This window comes from Macaca nemestrina, chromosome 7, assembly GCF_043159975.1.
Source record: "Macaca nemestrina isolate mMacNem1 chromosome 7, mMacNem.hap1, whole genome shotgun sequence".
Taxonomy (NCBI): domain Eukaryota; kingdom Metazoa; phylum Chordata; class Mammalia; order Primates; family Cercopithecidae; genus Macaca; species Macaca nemestrina.
Genome location: NC_092131.1, coordinates 47,429,278 through 47,447,659, shown reverse-complemented (window position 1 = coordinate 47,447,659; position 18,382 = coordinate 47,429,278). Strand labels below are relative to the sequence as shown.

At 38.5% G+C, this 18,382-nt stretch overlaps 1 protein-coding gene across 1 annotated transcript; it reads right to left on the bottom strand.

Moving 5' to 3' along the window:
- Nucleotides 1–17,300: 17,300 nt before the first annotated feature.
- Nucleotides 17,301–17,759, bottom strand: LOC105473654 (small ribosomal subunit protein uS8-like). The gene has a single exon (XM_071099418.1). It carries the CDS (start codon nucleotides 17,713–17,715, stop codon nucleotides 17,335–17,337), a length of 381 nt encoding a protein of 126 aa, XP_070955519.1. The 5' UTR covers nucleotides 17,716–17,759; the 3' UTR covers nucleotides 17,301–17,334.
- Nucleotides 17,760–18,382: the final 623 nt, after the last annotated feature.

Here is an 18,382-nt window from a genome sequence, read left to right as displayed (position 1 = left end):
AGCAAGCAAGCAAGAGGAAGGAAGGAAGGAAGGAAGGAAGGAAGGAAGGAAGGAAGGAAGGAAGGAAGGAAGGAAGGAAGGAAGGAGAGAGAAAAAAGGAAGGAGAGAAAGAAAGAAAGAGAGAAAGAAAGAAAGAAAGAAAGAGAGAGAGAGAGAGAGAAAGAAAGAAAGGAAGAAAGAAAGAGAGAGAGAGAAAGAAAGAAAGAAAGAAAGGAGGGAGGGTGGGAGGGAGGAAAGAAGGTAGCCATCATCAGTCTTTAAGTCTATTTTCCCCCAAGTGACCCATTTTCTTTTGACTTTATGATATCTTTTACAGTGCAGCTATTTTAGACTAATATGTAGTTAAAGCAATCTAACATTTTTTTACATTGTGTATTTTAAATTTGAGATATTGCTTTAAAAGGCATTCTCCATTCCAACTCATAAAAAAAATACTTCCATGCTTTTCTCCTGAACTTTCATGACTTAATTTTTAAGTATTGGATCCATTTAGAATTTCTTTTGTTGCAAAGAATGAAATTCGTATCCAGAGTTATTTTTTCCAAATAACCAGCCAGTTGCTTTAAAGTCATTCACTCATTGATTCATCAAATAAACCATCTTTCCTACTATTTATTTTGAAGCTCCCTTTTTCATACACTACTTACATATTTTGACCAATTTCTAGATACTCTCCTTTCCTCCACTGATAAGTTCCTTCACTAGTATCAATGGCATTAATTAGCATAGCTTTATATGTTTTAAATATCTGTTAGGGCAAATTTTCCCCCACTTTATTACCTATTAGTGCTATTTTTTATAGTTTAGCTAGACTCATGTGTTATATTTTAACTAGTAACTTTAGAATCAGCCTATCTAGTTTTAAAAAATAGGTATTAAGCTGGGTGTGGTGGTGTACACCTTCCTTCCTTCCTTCAAGTAGTCTGAGCTACTTGGGAGGCTGAAGAAGGAGGATCACTTGAGCCCAGGAGTTTAAGGCCAACCTGGGCAACATAGTGAGACTTCATCTCTAAAATACACACACACACACACACACACACACACGCACACACATTATTCTATCCAACAGACATTTGATAAATATTAGAAACAGAGAGTTTCAGGTTATATTCCCTGACAAGTACATGTTTTCTTTTATACATCTGCTTATAAAAACTGGGGACCCTAAAGAGTTATCAGTCTTGAATAAAATGTATCCCAGTTACTTACCACCTTTGTACATTTCCTGAACATGTATTATATAAAGTGCACTTTGCCAAGTACTAATTACATACATTAACTCATTTAATAATTGTGAAAGATAGGTATTTTTCCATTTCATAGATGAGAAATTAATTGCTATAGACTAGATGTTTGTGTCTCTCCCAAAATTCATATGTTGAAACCTAATCCCCAGTGTGGTGGTATTTGGAGGTGCAGCCTTTGGGAAGTGATGAGGTCACGAGGGTGAAGACTTTATGAATGTAATTGGTGTCCCTATAAAAGAGAAAGAGGACCTAGAGCACTCTCTCACCCCTTCTGCTATGTGAGGCACAGGAAGAAGACAGCCATCTATGAACTAGGAAGTGGGCCCTCATTAAATGCCGAATTTACTGGCATCTTGACCTTAGACTTCCTAGCCTCTAAAACTGTGAGAAATAGGCCAGGCATGGTGGCTCACACCTGTAATCCCAGCACTTTTGGAAGCTGAGGTGGGTGGATCACCTGAGGTTAGGAGTTTGAGACCAGCCTGGCCAACATGGTGAAACCCTGTCTCTACAAAAATTCAAAAATTAGCCAGGCATGATGGCAGGTGCCTGTAATCCCAGCTACTCAGGAGGCTGAGGTGGGAGAATCGCTTGAACTCAGAAGGCAGAGGTTGCAGTGGGCCGAGATCACGCCCTTGCACTCCAGCCTGGGCGACAGAGTGAGGCTCTGTCTCACAAAAAACAACAACAACGACTGTGAGAAATAAATTTCTGTTGTTTATAAGCCACCTAGTTGTATGATATTTTGTTACAACAGCCCAAATGGACTAAGAAATGAAGGTTCTGGCTCATGTCCATAATCCCAGCAGTTTGGGAGGCCAATGCAAGGGAACCCCTGAGGCCAGAAGTTCAAGACAAGCCTTGGAAACACAGCAAGATCCTCATCTCAAAAGAAGAAAAAAAGAAAGAAAGAAAGAAAAAGAGAGAGAGAGAGAGAGAAAGAAAGAAAGAAGGAAGGAAAGAAAGAAAGAAAGAAAGAAAGAAAGAAAGAAAGAAAGAAAGAAAGAAAGAAAGAAAGAAAGAAGGGAGGGAGGGAGGGAGGGAGGGAGGGAGGGAGGGAGGGAGGGAGGAAGGAAGGAAGGAAGGAAGGAAGGAAGGAAGGAAGGAAGGAAGGAAGGAAGGAAGGAAGGAAGGAAGGAAAGAAAGAAAGAGTTGCTGATGTCTTCTCACAGATAATCACAGGGTTACCAGTAATAAAATCTGACTATTTGATTTGCTAAAACTAGAAATCTGTGTCATCTCAAAGACCATGTTCTTTGCCCTATTGTAAATCATCATGCTTCTTTAAAAATATCAAACACCTGATACGGCTCTTAGATGTTTAGATGGTGCTATCATTTGAATGTTTGTTCTTCCTAAAGTCATGTTGAAATTTCATCTAAATGTAACAGTATTAAGAGGTAGAGCCTTTAAGAGGTGATTGCATCATGAGGGCTCTGCCCTTATGCATAGATTAATCAATTCAATAATGAATGGATTAATGGGTCATCATGGGAACTGATCTGTTATAAAAAGGCAGTTGGGCTCTCTCCCTGTAATGCCTTCTGCCACATTCTGACATAGCACAAGTCCCTCACAAGAAGTTGGCTAGATGTCAGTTTGGAATTGGGCTTCCCAGCCTCCAGAACTGTAAGAAATAAATTTCTTTTCTTTATAAATTACCCAGTCTCAGGTAATAAGTTACAGCAACAGACAACAGACTAAGACAAATGATATTGTACTTGTAACTTTGATTTTCAAATTTGTTACTTTTATCAATTATTGAATCAAAAGTCAAAACTGAATTGCCTCTTCAATTCAGTGAGGGAAAGGTTGGTCTTTTTTATTAAAATGGTGCTGCATCCAGCTGGGTGCAATTGTTCACACCTATAATCTCAACACTTTGGGAGGCTGAGGCAGACAGATTGCTTGAGCCCAGGAGTTTGAGACCAGCCTGGGCAACATGAGGAAACCCTGTCTCTACAAAAACATTAAAAATTAGCCAGGAGTAGTAGCATGCACCTGTAGTCCCAGATACTTGGGAGGCTGAGGCGGGAGGATCTCTTGAACCCAGGAGGTTGATTTTGCAGTGAGCCATGATCATGCCACTGCACTCCAGCCTGGGTGGCAGGGCAAAACTCTGTCTCAAAAAATAAAAAATAAAATGCTGCATCAGTTAGATATTGTAAAGAAATGGCCACTCCAGGTGACCTTGTATGTATTTACCTAGACCGTGCAGGAAAAGAACTAAACCACAGCCAATCTGAGTCTTGGCTTGGCAAGGAAGAACACTTTGTGACCCTCCCAGAGAATAAGAGCATGGGAGGCTTGTGAGGGTCTGCTCCAATTCTATCTTCTAATTACTTCCCTATCTCCCCTGAGAAGCTGTTGTGAGACAGGTTCTCGTTGCCTCCTGGATTCTGATGATGTTGAAGTATTTCTGCTTTGCCCTTCCATCTCAGAGTAGAGCTGCAGAATATAAAACCACTTGACTGTAGTATAGAATTGGCTTCTTTTTCAGTGGGATATCCCATACATCTCTGGTCCCTTTTGTTTTGGTGTTGTCCTTTTTTTTTTTGGTGTGTGGGACGAGGACCATGGAGGAGCTTTCACCCTTTCCCTGTCTATGTGAGTAATAAACTGTCTGAATATAGAAGTAGTACCTTGTATCCTTATGACCAAATCATTCAGCTCTTGGCCTTGCCTTCTCTTGTATATGCTTGACAGGTATCTACAAAGAAAAAAAGCAAAAGTTGATCCCTGCTTCATACCATAAAATCAATTTGTGATGAATTATAAGCCTCAATGACAAACATAAAATAATAGAATTTCTAATTTCTTAAAACTTCTTCTTTGACCTATGTGTTATTTAGCATTGTTTAATATTTTGGAATTTTTTTGTTATTGATTTCTGGTTTAATTCCATTGTGGTCTGATATATTTTGTATCATTTCTATTCTTTTATATAGCATATACTTTGTATCATTTCTAATTATATACTTTATATCTTTTCTATTCTTTTAAGTTTAATATAAGTATATATTATATACTTTGTATATAATATATAATATACTTTGCATCATTTCTATTCTTTTAAGTTTATTCAAGTATGATTTAAGGTCCAAAATATGGTTTGTCTTGCAAATATTCCATGTTAGCTTAAGAAGAATGTATATTTTGCTGTTGTTAGATGAAGTACTGTATAAATGTCAATATTAGATCAAGTTGACTGATGACACTGTTCAATTCAACTGTATCCTTACTGATTTTTTGCCTGTGTGAATGATCAATTACTGAAGGAGAGGTATTGAGGTCTCCAACCAGAAGAGTGGAGAGGAAGTGCTCTATAGCCCTATGATTAAGTCTTTCAAGGAGCCTGTATCCCTGGGCTATAATTTCTTTTTTTTTCCCTTAGGTGATACAGAAAGACTAGAGGAGGCTGGAGGTGGGGAATTTCCCTTATCTAGTGTCAGATAAGGCTCTGGTAGTCTTTTCTGTTGCTGAGTAGGCCTCTGTTATGGAGAACACTCTGGATGTCTTTCAGCTTGGTTGCTTTTCCCTTCTGCCTGCCAGAAACATGAATAATTTGCTTGACTTTTTACTGTAAGAATCTGGTGGAATTCCTGGAGGTAAAACTCATAAAAGGAGACTTCCTAAGACTGCAATTCTCAGAAGTTTCTCACTTCCAAGCTACTTCAGACAATTAATCAAAGTTACTACTTATGCATTCTTACCAGTTGAATGACTCCAGCAGTTTTTAATTTCAGCAAGCTGATCCCAGCTATGATTTTCTGTATTAAGCTGTCACTCCAGATTTTGGGGTGCTGGTTTGTCCTGTGACCTCAATTATCTGACAGAAAAATAAGAAAAGTAATTGATTTTCAGTTTGTTCAATTTTTATCCTTGTTGTAAGGACCGGAATAATGACTTCCAAGCTCCTTACATGTTGGAGCTGAAACAACAAATTCTTTTTTTTTTTTTTTTTTGAGACGGAGTCTCACGCTGTTGCCCAGGCTGGAGTGCAGTGGCGCGATCTCGGCTCACTGCAAGCTCCGCCTCCCGGGTTCACGCCATTCTCCTGCCTCAGCCTCTTCAGTAGCTGGGACGACAGGCGCCCGCCACCGCGCCCGGCTAATTTTTTGTATTTTTAGTAGAGACGGGGTTTCACTGTGTTAGCCAGGATGGTCTCAATCTCCTGACCTCATGATCCGCCCACCTCGGCCTCCCAAAGTGCTGGGATTACAGGAGTGAGCCACCGCGCCCGGCCTGAAACAACAAATTCTAACAGTAGAGCTTCTAAGTCAAGAAGATAACATTGCAAAGAAATCTCATGTCCATGGATAGGCAAAGATTTCTTAAACTGGACAAAAAGCACTAACCATAAAGGAAAATATTGATGTGTCACGATTTTGTTAAAATTTAAAACTTCTGTTTCTCAAAAAAACCATCAGAAGAGTGAAAAGTCACAAGCCACACAATGGAAGCATACACAGTCATGCATCACATTATGATGTTTTGGTCAATAACAGGCCACGTGTACAACTGTGGTTCCATTAGATGATAAGACCATATTTTCACTGTACTTTTTCTATGTTGCTATGTTTGGTACAAAAATACTTGCCATTGTGTTGCAATTACCTGAAGTATTCAGTAGTGTAACATGCTGTACAGGATTGTAGCCTAGGAGAATAGGCTATACCGTATAACCTAGGTGTGTAGTAGGCTACACCATCTAGGTTGACATATGTATATACACTCAGTGATGTTCACACAACAATGAAATTTCCTAACAGAGGCATTTCTCAGAATGTATCCCCATTGTTAAGCAACACAAGACTGTATTTATGATACATATATCTGACAAGGAACTCATAGCCACTCCCATAAATAAGAACAAGACAAAATCAAAAATATAGCCAAAAGATTTGTACAAGCACTTCATAAAAGAGGCTATCCAAATGACCAATAAGCATATGAAAGCCGGGCATGATGGTTCACGCCTATAATCCCAACACTTTGAGAAGTCAAGGAGAAAGGATAGTTTGAGGAGCTTTGAGACAAGCCTGGGCAACATAGGGAGACAAGGAGTTTTGAGATAGAGTCTCGCTCTGTCTCCCAGGTTGGAATGCAGTGGCACAATCTCAGTTTACTGCAATCTCCATCTCCTGGGTTCAAGCAATTCTTATTTTCAGTTCGGCAATTCTCCTGCCTCAGCCTCCCGAGTAGCTGGGATTACAGGCATGTGCCACCACACCCAGTTAATTTTTGTATTTTTAGTAGAGACGGAGTTTCATCATGTTGGCCAGGCTGGTCTCAACTCCTGACCTCAGGTGATCCGCCCACTGCAGCCTCCCAAAGTGCTGGGATTACAGGTGTGAGCCACTGTGCCAGCCAATAAAATTTGTTTTAATCAACCCATCATGGTGGTGTGGCCTGTAGTCCCAGTTACTCAGGAGGCTGAGGCTGGAGGATCCCTTAAGCCTGGAGGTTGAGGCTGCAGTAAGCTATGATCACACCACTGCACTCCAGCCTGGGTGACAGAGTGAGACTCTGTCTCTAAAAAATAAAATAAAATAAGCATATAAAAAGATACTTAATACCATTACTCATCAGAGAAATGTGAAATAAAACCTCTATGAGATACCACCGCACACTCACTAGAATGGTTGGTTTTTAAAAACTAACAATACCAAATACTGGAGAAGATATGGAGCAATGCAAGAACTTTTACATATTGCTAGTAGGAGTGTAAATGGGTACAACCATTTTGGAATACTGTTTGGCAGTATCTACTAAAGCAGAGCATTCAAATACCCTATTTTCCATCAATTTAACTCTTGCAATTCATTGATATGTGTGCACCAAAAGACACGTACAAGGAAGTTAATAGTAGCATTACTCACAATAGCCAAAAACTGGAAACAACTTAGATGTTCCTTTTTTTTTTTTTTTTTTTTGAGACGGAGTCTTGCTTTGTTGCCCAGGCTGGAGTGCAGTGGCGCAATCTCGGCTCACTGCAAGCTCCGCCTCCTGGGTTCACACCATTCTCCTGCCTCAGCCTCCCGAGTAGCTGGGACCACAGGCACCCACCACTACATCCAGCTAATTTTTTGCATTTTTAGTAGAGACGGGGTTTCACCATGCTAGACAGGATGGTCTCGATCTCCTGACCTCGTAATCCGCCCGCCTCGGCCTCCCAAAGTGCTGGGATTACACGCGTGAGCCGCCGCGCCTGGCCTTATATATTCTTTAATAGTAGAAAAGATAAATAAATTGCAGTATATTCAATGGACTAATAAAATATAGTAAAGAAGAAAGACAAACTGCAGTTATACATGCAAAGAAACTTGATGAATTCCACAGATGTAAGGATGATTACAACAGAGTGCCTACTGTATGATTGCATTTCTATAAAGAACAAAACTATCAAAAGTTAACCTATGGTGACAGAAGTCAAAATAGTGTCTGCCCTTTGTAAGGATGAGTAATGACGGAAGGGAACAAAAAGTGGCTTGTAGGGTGCTGGTAATGTATTAATTATATTTTGATCTAGGTAGTCATTAGTGGGATACGTTCACTTTGTAAAAATTTGTCAAACTGTCTCACTATTGGTGCAATTCCCTGTATATATGTTATTCTTCAATAAAAAATGTTTACTCTACTCCCACCCCCACTGTCATCCCCAAAAGCTTTTTTTAGGACTTCATAATTCAAAACTAGGTACTAACTGTATTTGTAGAGCTAAATGTTCACAGAATCCGGCAATTTATGGTCTTTTATGAGGTCTCCTTTCACCCCTGCCCCTTGAGTATTGAAAGCCTTAACAAAGTGGCAAGTCTTACTAAAACAATTCCCATGTTCTTCATATTCCTAAGGCTCCTCTGACATGAGTCCAAAAATCCAAATCACAGCTGGAAGTTTTCTCATAAGCCCCATATGAGCACCTTTTGTCTTAAGTGTGCTTTTTCTGTACGTGCAATCGAGTGTTTTCCTACAGGAGCCATTCTGGCTGCTCTTCCCCTACTGATGTTTCATCTTTGTCATTTCAAACTGTTCCTACCACTTTTTTAAAGTGATATCAAGAAAATATGCAATATCAAGAAAATGAATGTGATCTCAAAGCCATGGAGAGACATGCTCAGGATCACATTGTCCTGAGGCAAACAGCAGCTGCAAGGGTCAAGTGGTTTTCTGGTTTCATTTCCCAACTCAAAAGGAAATGCTAAAATTCACCATTTTGTTTTTATTTTGCTAAACCCAGAGTCAGATGGCCCCAACAAACCAAGACCGACATTGTACTGAGCGTATACCTTACCCCTGAGGTCCCCAGGGTCCTAGCTGCATTACCTCTAGGGTAGTTCAGTACTATCTAGGCCTACTGTCATCTGATTTTCAGTTCAGCAAATCTCTTAGATTAGAAAGTTAAAATTTTAAGTTATGGCCAATCCACACTTTAAAGCAATCATACCCATAAATAATCCATGTAAGTGTTTATGCAGTCATCCTGTTCCCACTTCCTTCTTTCTAAGTGTTTTGTATTTACAGGAGTACTTCCAACTCTGCATTTTTATTCATATATATAATTTCAGACTTCTTTCTTTTTTTTTTTTTTTTTTTGAGACAGAGTCTCGCTCTGTCACCCAGGCTGGAGTGCAGTGGCCGGATCTCAGCTCACTACAAGCTCTGCCTCCCAGGTTTACGCCATTCTCCTGCCTCAGCCTCCCAAATAGCTGGGACTACAGGCGCCCGCCACCTCGCCCGGCTAGTTTTTTGTATTTTTAGTAGAGACGGGGTTTCACCGTGTTAGCCAGGATGGTCTCGATCTCCTGACCTCGTGATCCGCCCGTCTCGGCCTCCCAAAGTGCTGGGATTACAGGCTTGAGCCACCGTGCCCGGCCCAGACTTCTTTCAAACCTACTGCTATTATATAAGTGAGTTCTGCCTCCACTTACTGATTCATGGTCTTCATTTTAAGAATGTTTTATTTTCTTAAAATCCTATAAAACACGACATCTGCACCAGGAAAAAAATGAAAAATGTTGTACAATGACTAAAAATACATACAGCAAAATCTAAGTACTCCAATGACATTCATTTTTATTTCTCAGCTTTAATAAAGGTCTGCTTATTGTTCTTAAAAACAAACAAAAAACCACACCTTTATTAGTATCACGTAGAAAAATCCTCAGAGGAAAGCATTTGAACTGATTCCTCAAAAATTATATTTAGAATTGTTTAATAGAAACATTGTAAATGGGTCAAGATTCTGTGAGGAAAGGACATTGAATACACTTAAATTCTCCCCTTTAAAAAAATTGGATGACTTTTAAGTTACAAAATAATTCTTTAAAAATGTTTCTTTAAGATTCTTTTCAATAATTTGTGTGTGTGTGTGTGTGTGTGTGTGTGTGTGTGATGGAGTCTTGCTCTGTCACCCAGGCTGGAGTGCAGTGACACAATCTCAGCTCACCACAACCTCCGCCTTCTGGGTTCACGCAATTCTCCTGCCTCAGTCTCCTTAGTAGCTGGGATTACAGGTATGCGCCACCACGCCCGGCTAATTCTGTATTTTCAGTAGAGATGGGGTTTCTCTATGTTGGTCAGGCTGGTTGCGAACTCCCGACCTCAGGTGATCCGCCCTTCTCGGCCTCCCAAAGTGCTGGGATTACAGGTGTGAGCCACCATGCCTCGCTCAATAATTTTTAAAAGGTATCTAGTTTAACAAAAATTGATTTGTATACTTTTTAAAGAGATACAATCAATTTCTTTTTTTTTTTTTTTTTTTTTTTTTTTTTTGAGATGGAGTCTCGCTCTGTCACCCAGGCTGGAGTGTAGTGGTGTGATCTCCGCTCACTACAACCTCCGCCTCCCGGGTTCAAGCGATTCTCCTGCCTCAGCCTCTGGAGTAACTGGGATTACAGGCGCCCGCCACCACGCCCAGCTAATTTTTTGTATTTTTAGTAGAGACGGCATTTCACCATGTTGGCCAGGCTGGTCTTGAACTCCTGACCTTGTGATTCACCCGCCTCAGCCTCCCAAAGTGCTGGGATTACAGGCGTGAGCCACTGCGCCCAGCCTTGATCTATAATTTCTAACAACAACAAAATCATGCCTTGAAATTTAAATATTAAAACCAAAACCAACTCTATACTCAATAAATTTGTTTTTGCACTCATAGTCAAAATTCTTCTTTCAAAAAGGATATTTACAGGAATTGGGCAGTTGCTTACTTTTTAATAAAATCAGAATTTAAAAATTAACTCTGAAACAAATTTTAAAAACATTTTTTAGAATTACATAGCCAGTTTTAATTAGATAATTCTTGGTACTGACATAATCAGATATTATCATATAATACAGTAGACTACAGTAGAGATCCTAACAAAGCTGACATAAGCTATTTTGGAGAAGATCAAAATTCAAAGTTTGTGTCTTAGTCTGCTGAGGCAGCCGTAACAAAAGACCATAGATGGGGTGGCTTAAATAACAGAAATTTATTTCTTCAGTTTTGGTTGCTGGAAATTCCAAAATCAAGGGGCCAGCAAGGTAAGTTTCATTCTGAGGCTTCTTCTCTTGGCTTATAGGCAACCACCATCTTGCTGTGTGCTCACATAACCTCTTCGTTGCGTGTATGCTGGGAGAGTAAGCTTTGGTCTCTCTTATAAGGATACTAATCCCTTGATGGGGGCTCTACCACCGTGACCTCATCTACACCTAACTACCTCTCAAAAGTCCCATCTTCAAATATCATCACATTGTGGGGACAGCATGCTGGGAGGAAGGGCACAATTCAGTCCATAGCAATCTATTTCATTTGAAGATATTTGTACTAATGTATTAAAATAAACCTTAATAAAAACAATTTTTAAAATATAGATACATTAAATGTAAGCCTGCTAGAAACAAGTTATCATTAGTAAAATATTTAATTCTTCAATCAAATATTTGTGTTCAATAAGTACTTTATCATATTATTTAATTGGGAGCTGGAAAGGTTCTTAAACATTATTAAGTCCACTTTATCAAATAAGGACATATACTTCCAAGAATGCAAATGACTTGCTCAGGGTCACATATATATCAAAGCTTTGGTAGAATCAAGATTAAACCTCAGATCACCTGTCCCTAAACAAGGCCTCTTTCCATGAAGCCACACTGCATAACACATGCTCTTTTGTTCTCAATTTTTTTCAAAGTTAAATATGCATATGATTTAAAGAGTCGTGCAGTTTTACAAGGTTTATTTCAACAAACTGGAGCCCTCTTTCCCACTTCCATTTTCCATTCACTACAAATTTCTCTTAACACTTTTTTCCAATGTTTGTGGAATTTACCTCCTTGTTACTAAATATCATGCTTATATTGCTATTGTGATTATTCTTTTGTAGGTATAATATAGGCTCTCCTTTTGCAGTGCTCTATTATATACACACACAGAGAGAGAGAGAGAGAGAGAGAGAAAGAAAGAGAGATTCCACCATCTTTCTAATAAGAATACCCTGTAATTTTGCATAGATCAATATTCCATATTTTATGACTATGGAAAGACTATTGAGTACTAAGCCATGTGGTACACTGTTGCGTTTCCTTTCCTCCATAACTTTGTGTTCTGCCTGGAGTTAATGTGTCTTGCTTTTCGTTTGCTTGGATTTTTAGGTATCACTAATTCAACTATAAACTCCTCTCTTATGTAAACCTTTTCTCCATACATTCAAATGTATAATCTGTTTTACTAATATTTTTCTCCTTGAAGTAATCTTCTTGAGAGCCTCTGGACTGGGCCGATTGCTTTCTGGGCCTGCTTACTTTCTGGGCCTGCTGTACATCTGTCACCTCAGGACCTCCCGTCACCATCATCTTGGTGTTCCCTTCCCTCTCACTCATGTTGGATCCCCTGATTCCCAGATCCCATGTCTTTCTCTTTCTTGCTTTACTCCCCTCCCCTTTTGGGCACACAATCTACAGTAGATTCTTGAGAAAGGTAAATATATAGATTGTTTTGCTGAACCACTTGAGAATAAGTTTTTCACTTCTCTAAATATTTCAGCAAGTATCTTCTAAAACAAGGACAATCTTCACACAAAACCAAAATATAAATATCAAACCCAAGAAATCAGTATTATTTAATGTACACACCATAATCACATTTCCCCAGTTGCCCAAATAGTGCCCTTCCAGCTGTTTCTTTTTTAATCCGGGACCCAGTCAAAGACCATGTATTGCATTTAGTTATTAGGCCTTATTAATCTCATTTCCTTTAATCGAAACTGTTTCTCCACCTTTTCTATTCACATGACAATGACATTTTTTAAGAACTTTCGTCTGTGATGAATATGTTCTAAATTTGCCTGGTGATGGTTGCACGTATGAAGAACATACCAAAAACCAATTATACAATTTAAATGGGTGAATATGTGCAAAATGTCTCTAAATTTGTATTTGTCTGATTGTTCCCTTACGGTTAGAATTAGGATCTGATCCTTAAACAAATTTGCAACCAGTCCTCCTGTTTTAAGGCCTCATCTTTATCTGTTCTCTCAGAGAAAATGATCTCCTCTCATCCTGGAGTCTTTGGGGAACTTTCAGGTACAACTCAAGGTCTTTTTTGCTTTTTCTCACTGCTAGGTCAGAATCCTGCTTTCTATAGTTTGCCCAAGTCAGTCTCTATCCCAAGTTAGACCATCTGATTTTGTTGCTTTCGGTACCTCTTGTCTGGAAGAACTCGTGTCTTTTATTAAAGCCTTTATTATTGTTTTATTGGAATTCCAGGAGGAAGCAGATGTAAAATGTATGTGTTCAATCTGGAACCATATTCAACTGAAAGTCCTATTCATTTACTTTTGAAATTGAAAGTTTATATAATCACTGTAAATTTAATACTTGCTTTTTGGAGAACATTTAGAAAGAAATAATAAAGTTGGAAAGGAAAGGGCTCATTTATAGTCCCACTTCCTAATACAGTCACTATTCGTATTTTCTTTTTTTACTTCTTCTACTTCTTTTTCTTTTGCTACAAGCTATTGCATTTTCCCATCAGTATGGGGGTATATATACACATACACATATATATGTATATATACACATATATATGTATATGTACATATATACACACATATATATGTGTATATATACAGTATATATATTTTATATATATAATAGATAGATGCCAGTAGATGCTCTACATATTCTTTGGTGAGGTGTCTACTCAGGTCCCTGCCTTTTTTTTTTTTTTTTTTGAGCTAGGTCTCACTCTGTGGCCCACGCTGGAATGCAGTGGTGTGAGCTCGACTCACTGCAAACTCTGCCTCCAGGGTCCAAGCGATTCTTCTGACTTAGCCTCTCGAATAGCTGGGATTACAGGCACCCACCACCACGCCCAGCTAATTTTTGTATCTTTAGTAGAGACGGGGTTTCACCATGTTGGCCAGGCTGGTCTCCAACTCCTGACCTCAGATGATCCACCCGCCTCGGCCTCCCAAAGTGTTTGAATTACAGGTGTGAGCCATCACACCCAGCCATCTTTTGCCTATTTTCTAATCAGGTTGTTTCTTATTCTTGAGTTGTAAAAGTTCTTTGTATATTTTAGATAACAGTCTTAACCAAAAGGTTTTTTGCATATATTTTTCCCAGTCTGTGACTTATCTTCTCATTCTCTTGACAGTGTCTTTCACAGGGCATTTATGTTGCTGCTTTTTAAAACTAGAATCATACAATATACAACAAACATTACTCATGCTATTATAAAGATCTTGCATTTTTTTATTGTGATAAAATATATAACATTCTAGCTTTTTTAAAGTGTACGATTCAGTGACATCAAGTACATTCACTTTGTTGTGCAACCATCGCCACTAACCATCTCCAGAATCTTTTCATCATCCCAAACTAAAACTCTCTACCAATTAAATAATAAGTGACCATTACTGGCTCCCCCAGTGCCTGGCAACTATCATTCTATTTTCTTTCTCTGTACATTTCATTACTCTAGGTACCTCAGATAGATATTTGTCGTTTTGTGAATGCTTTTGCAATTTAACATTATAATATTACTCAATGATATACTAAATAGACCATAGTTTATTTACCCATTTCTCACTGTTGAACATGTTAATTGTGGTTCCAATTTTTTGCTATTATATTTGATCCAATTTTTTGCTATTATATTTGAACATATTTATGCATTATATGTTTTAAGAACAATATGCCATTATAACAGATTCCTAGAGGGGAATTACTGAAAACAGGCTAAGAGTATTTTTTAAAATCTTGATACAGTTTTGCAAATTACCTTGCAAAAAAATCTTAAGAATTTATGCATCCACAAGTGACATAGAACAAGTGCCTATTTCACCATATTCTCAACAGTATTATAACTCAAGTCTGTGCTAACTTGATCAGCAAAAAAAACCAAAAAGTACCTGTTAGTTATGATATGCCTATGACACTTGTGAGACTGACCTGTTTTCCAGTTTTATTAGTTGATCTCTCTCTTTTGTGAAATTTTGCGCATATCCTTACTCCATTTATCTAATGTATTCTTAATGGTTTTCTTATAACTTTATGTAAAGCTCTTCATATAACAAAAGTAGCCATCTTTTGTCTATCATGTTTTCTGTAAATACTTTCTCAGCATGTTTGCTTTTAAATCGTCATTTCTTTTTTAACATAGAGTTGTTTCCAGGAATTCTTAAAAATAGAATACACTTAGGAGAAAAAAGGATGGTCATGGTGAACTTTAGAATTCTCTTTCAGGAATGTGATTTCATAGGACATTAATTATTCATCGCTAAGAGGGTCAAATTTCCCAAGATGAAGTTTTCTACAGCTAAGCCAATACTTTTGCATAACATTTAAAAGCAAATTGACAATTAACCTTGGATAATAGAGCAATGATGTAAGATGACCCTTGCAATAAACACTGTTTAGAAGTCAGGTTGCCTCATTCAGCACCAGCTGGAACTACTCTGTAGAATAAAATGTGCATTACTCTCTGCTGCTATCAATGCCAAGCACAACTAAGGTCATTAGTAATTTGTAGCACAGATTTCAGAACAACTAACAGACCATAACCAAGGTGTACAATTCCTATGTTGCAAACAAAGTCCAAACAGGTTGAGTTGTCGCTGATTTCCACATATGGAGCCTTACTTTTTCTGTACCTATATTTTGAAAGTAAGCATCTTTCCTGGGTCGGCCACATAACAGGATTTAGGAGAAAAATAAAAGAGACCTTAAAGTAAAAAATACAAAAATTATTACAACCTTCAGCAAGCTACAGAGAGTCCTAGGACATTTGCTTATGCACCTGGGCATTTATGAAAACTAGAGGAAAAGAAAAGATGCATTTGTTGTGACAGTAACACTCCACTTCGCTTTGCAAGAGGAGAGAGTCCTACCATGGTTTCTCTGCCCACACCTGACATTCAAGGGCATTTTGCAAAGGAAATCAGTGAGGATGAAAATCCAAGTCACTTGATGGCTGTGTGATGCAAAAGGCAAAACTAGTCTCGTCTTCCTCTTATACCCAAATTGGAGAAAAGTTGTAACTGTGAGTTTACAGAAGACAAGATGAATGGTACTGTCACAATCATAGTCCCCACAGTTTCTGAGATCTAAGACTGAACCAAGTCCAAGCCAGATTTAGTACATTCCCACATGCCCGGGGCTTGTAAAGGTGCAAACCTGAAAGGATTTCACTTCTATGCCAAACAAGCAATAGGAAAAGGTTTATGGATTTTATTTTTGTAACAATAGTAGAATTTTTGCTTGCACTTCATAATTTATAAAACAGCCTTCACATTAACAAATTATCTTATTAATTCATTTCAACAGTGCCACCACACTGGGAGCTGGGTACCTCTATATGTACGCCCCATGTATCAAAAGGTGCCTTAAATGTTGTAACTTCTCAATAAATGCTTTTTGAATAGCTGTATATTTAGGTGAACTTCTCTCTTCAAATTGGCCATGTGAATAGGTGAGCCATCACACCTCAAATGTAAGGAAGTAGCAGTGATTTGTTATTGGACAATTCACCCATGTGCGTGCACATGTGCGCACGCACACACACACACTAAGTAGCATGATGCATTAGGTGGAGAGGATTAATTATATTTTATTAAATAAGTCACATTAGTTACTATGCCTTTTCCTTACTCAAATCCAACCAATCTGCTTTTTAACCCTATAACAAGGTCTTCTGAAATATATATTTTTTAACTAGGCAGGTATAAGAGTATCTGGCCCATTAGTTATTCCTTGATTGGCTAGGTTGTAATGTGGAAAGCTGACAGTTTTGGAAGTTCGTCAGTACAACATAGTGCTTCATCAAGGCTTGCCATTGTGATACAAGTGGAGTCCAAGGGGTAGGGCTGGACAATCTCCTGTAGTCCTATCCTGCTCTACAAGCCATAATTCTAAGAGCATGAAATTGAAAACTTGGAAGTTTAAAATGATGTCACTGGCCAAATATGGCTAAGAGAGGATCTCAAAGATTACTTTGAGAAAAATCAAGAAATCTTATACCAAAATGTGGGCAAAATAGTATTAAGAGACAATGGTGCCTGAATACAAAATAATAACATCAGATAATACATGGTATCCACTACAAGACAAACTAATGAGAAGATCTTAGATATTTGGAATTGAGAAAGTGAGACCATCGGCAAAAAATATTTGATGTACGCCAGGCGTGGTGGCTCACACCTGTAATCCCAGCACTTTGGGAGGCTGAGGTGGGCGGATCACCTAAGGTCAGAGTTTGAGACCAGCCTTGCCAACATGGTGAAACCCTGTCTCTACTAAAAATACAAAATTAGCCGGGCGTGGTGGCACATGCCTCTAATCCCAGCTACTCTGGAGGCTGAGGCAGGAGAATCACTCGAACCCAGGAGGTGGAGGTTGCAGTGAGCTGAGATCATGCCATTGCACTCCAGCCTGGGCAACAAGAGCAAAAACTCCATCTCAAAAAAAAATTTTTTTTGATGTTATAATTCATTTTGCTCACTATTTCTCCCATGGCACTTCTTTAATTCTTCCATTATACTGCAATTTTTTTTTTTTTTTTTGGTCCATTGAGGCATTTTTCTTATAAGCATGTATTACATCCCTAGAAAAAGAATCCCAGAATTTTCCCTCCTGTGTGTTTTTGTCTTGCTTCTTCATGGTCCGTGATGCCAGCTGAGGTGGTCAGCGCAATAAAACCAAACTGATGAGACATGAGCATATTATTCTGCCATCTTTCTTGGTCTTTGGGTTGCACATCAAACCTGGGGCTGATCACTCCACACTTGTTTAACCTGCCTGTGAGGTTCACAACAATTTTCCCAGCTCTGTGATCATCAATGATTTCAAATTTGCCAGTGTAATCACGTTTCATCACAGTTGGAAACTGGATAATGACTCTGGAGCACAGTCTGATAAGAACTTGGTGTTTGTCTCTCTTTTTGACATTGTTGATGCTCTTGAGAGCATCAGCCAGGACGTTCATGTGCACAATTATGGCAGCATGGAAAGAAATCGTGTATACTAGAATATTTATGGGATTGCCTCTCCCACTAGAGCTTTGGCTCCTGGCATGGAACCATTCATCATTCATCATGTAGTCTCAGGAATGGGAACATTGAAGATGATTTTTTTTAGTTTCTTCAAGGAATAAGTAGACAAACTCATTTTACTTTTTATTTGCTGGTCTTTCTTCTACACCCTTCTTTCTCCTTTATCTGTCTTTCTTTCTTTTTCCCATGTTAGGATAGAAATAAAAACACTTATGCTCTAGCCCTGGTTCTGACATTTACTAACTCTGTCACTCTTGTTCCTATCAAAAAATGGGAATAGTAGCACCTGTCATTCCCTAACTCTTTGACAGAAATGTCATACGAGTTCTGGTGAAATTGTACACGTGAAATCATGCCAAAGGCTTCAGGAGAAACAGTTAGATAAATCAGAGGTAGTGTTTTGATAATTTGCATTGACTATCATATACTGCTCTGCAAAACTAAGAAAACATTAGGAAAAGCTAAAAGTGAATAGGTAGGTGTAGCAAGAGAACAGTGGTGAACTCTCAAAATGTCATCAAAGGAGCAATTAATGCACCATCAAATTATTTTTTCCCAGTTAAAAATACAGTGTTATTAAAATGGTTCTCTGGGAGGCTA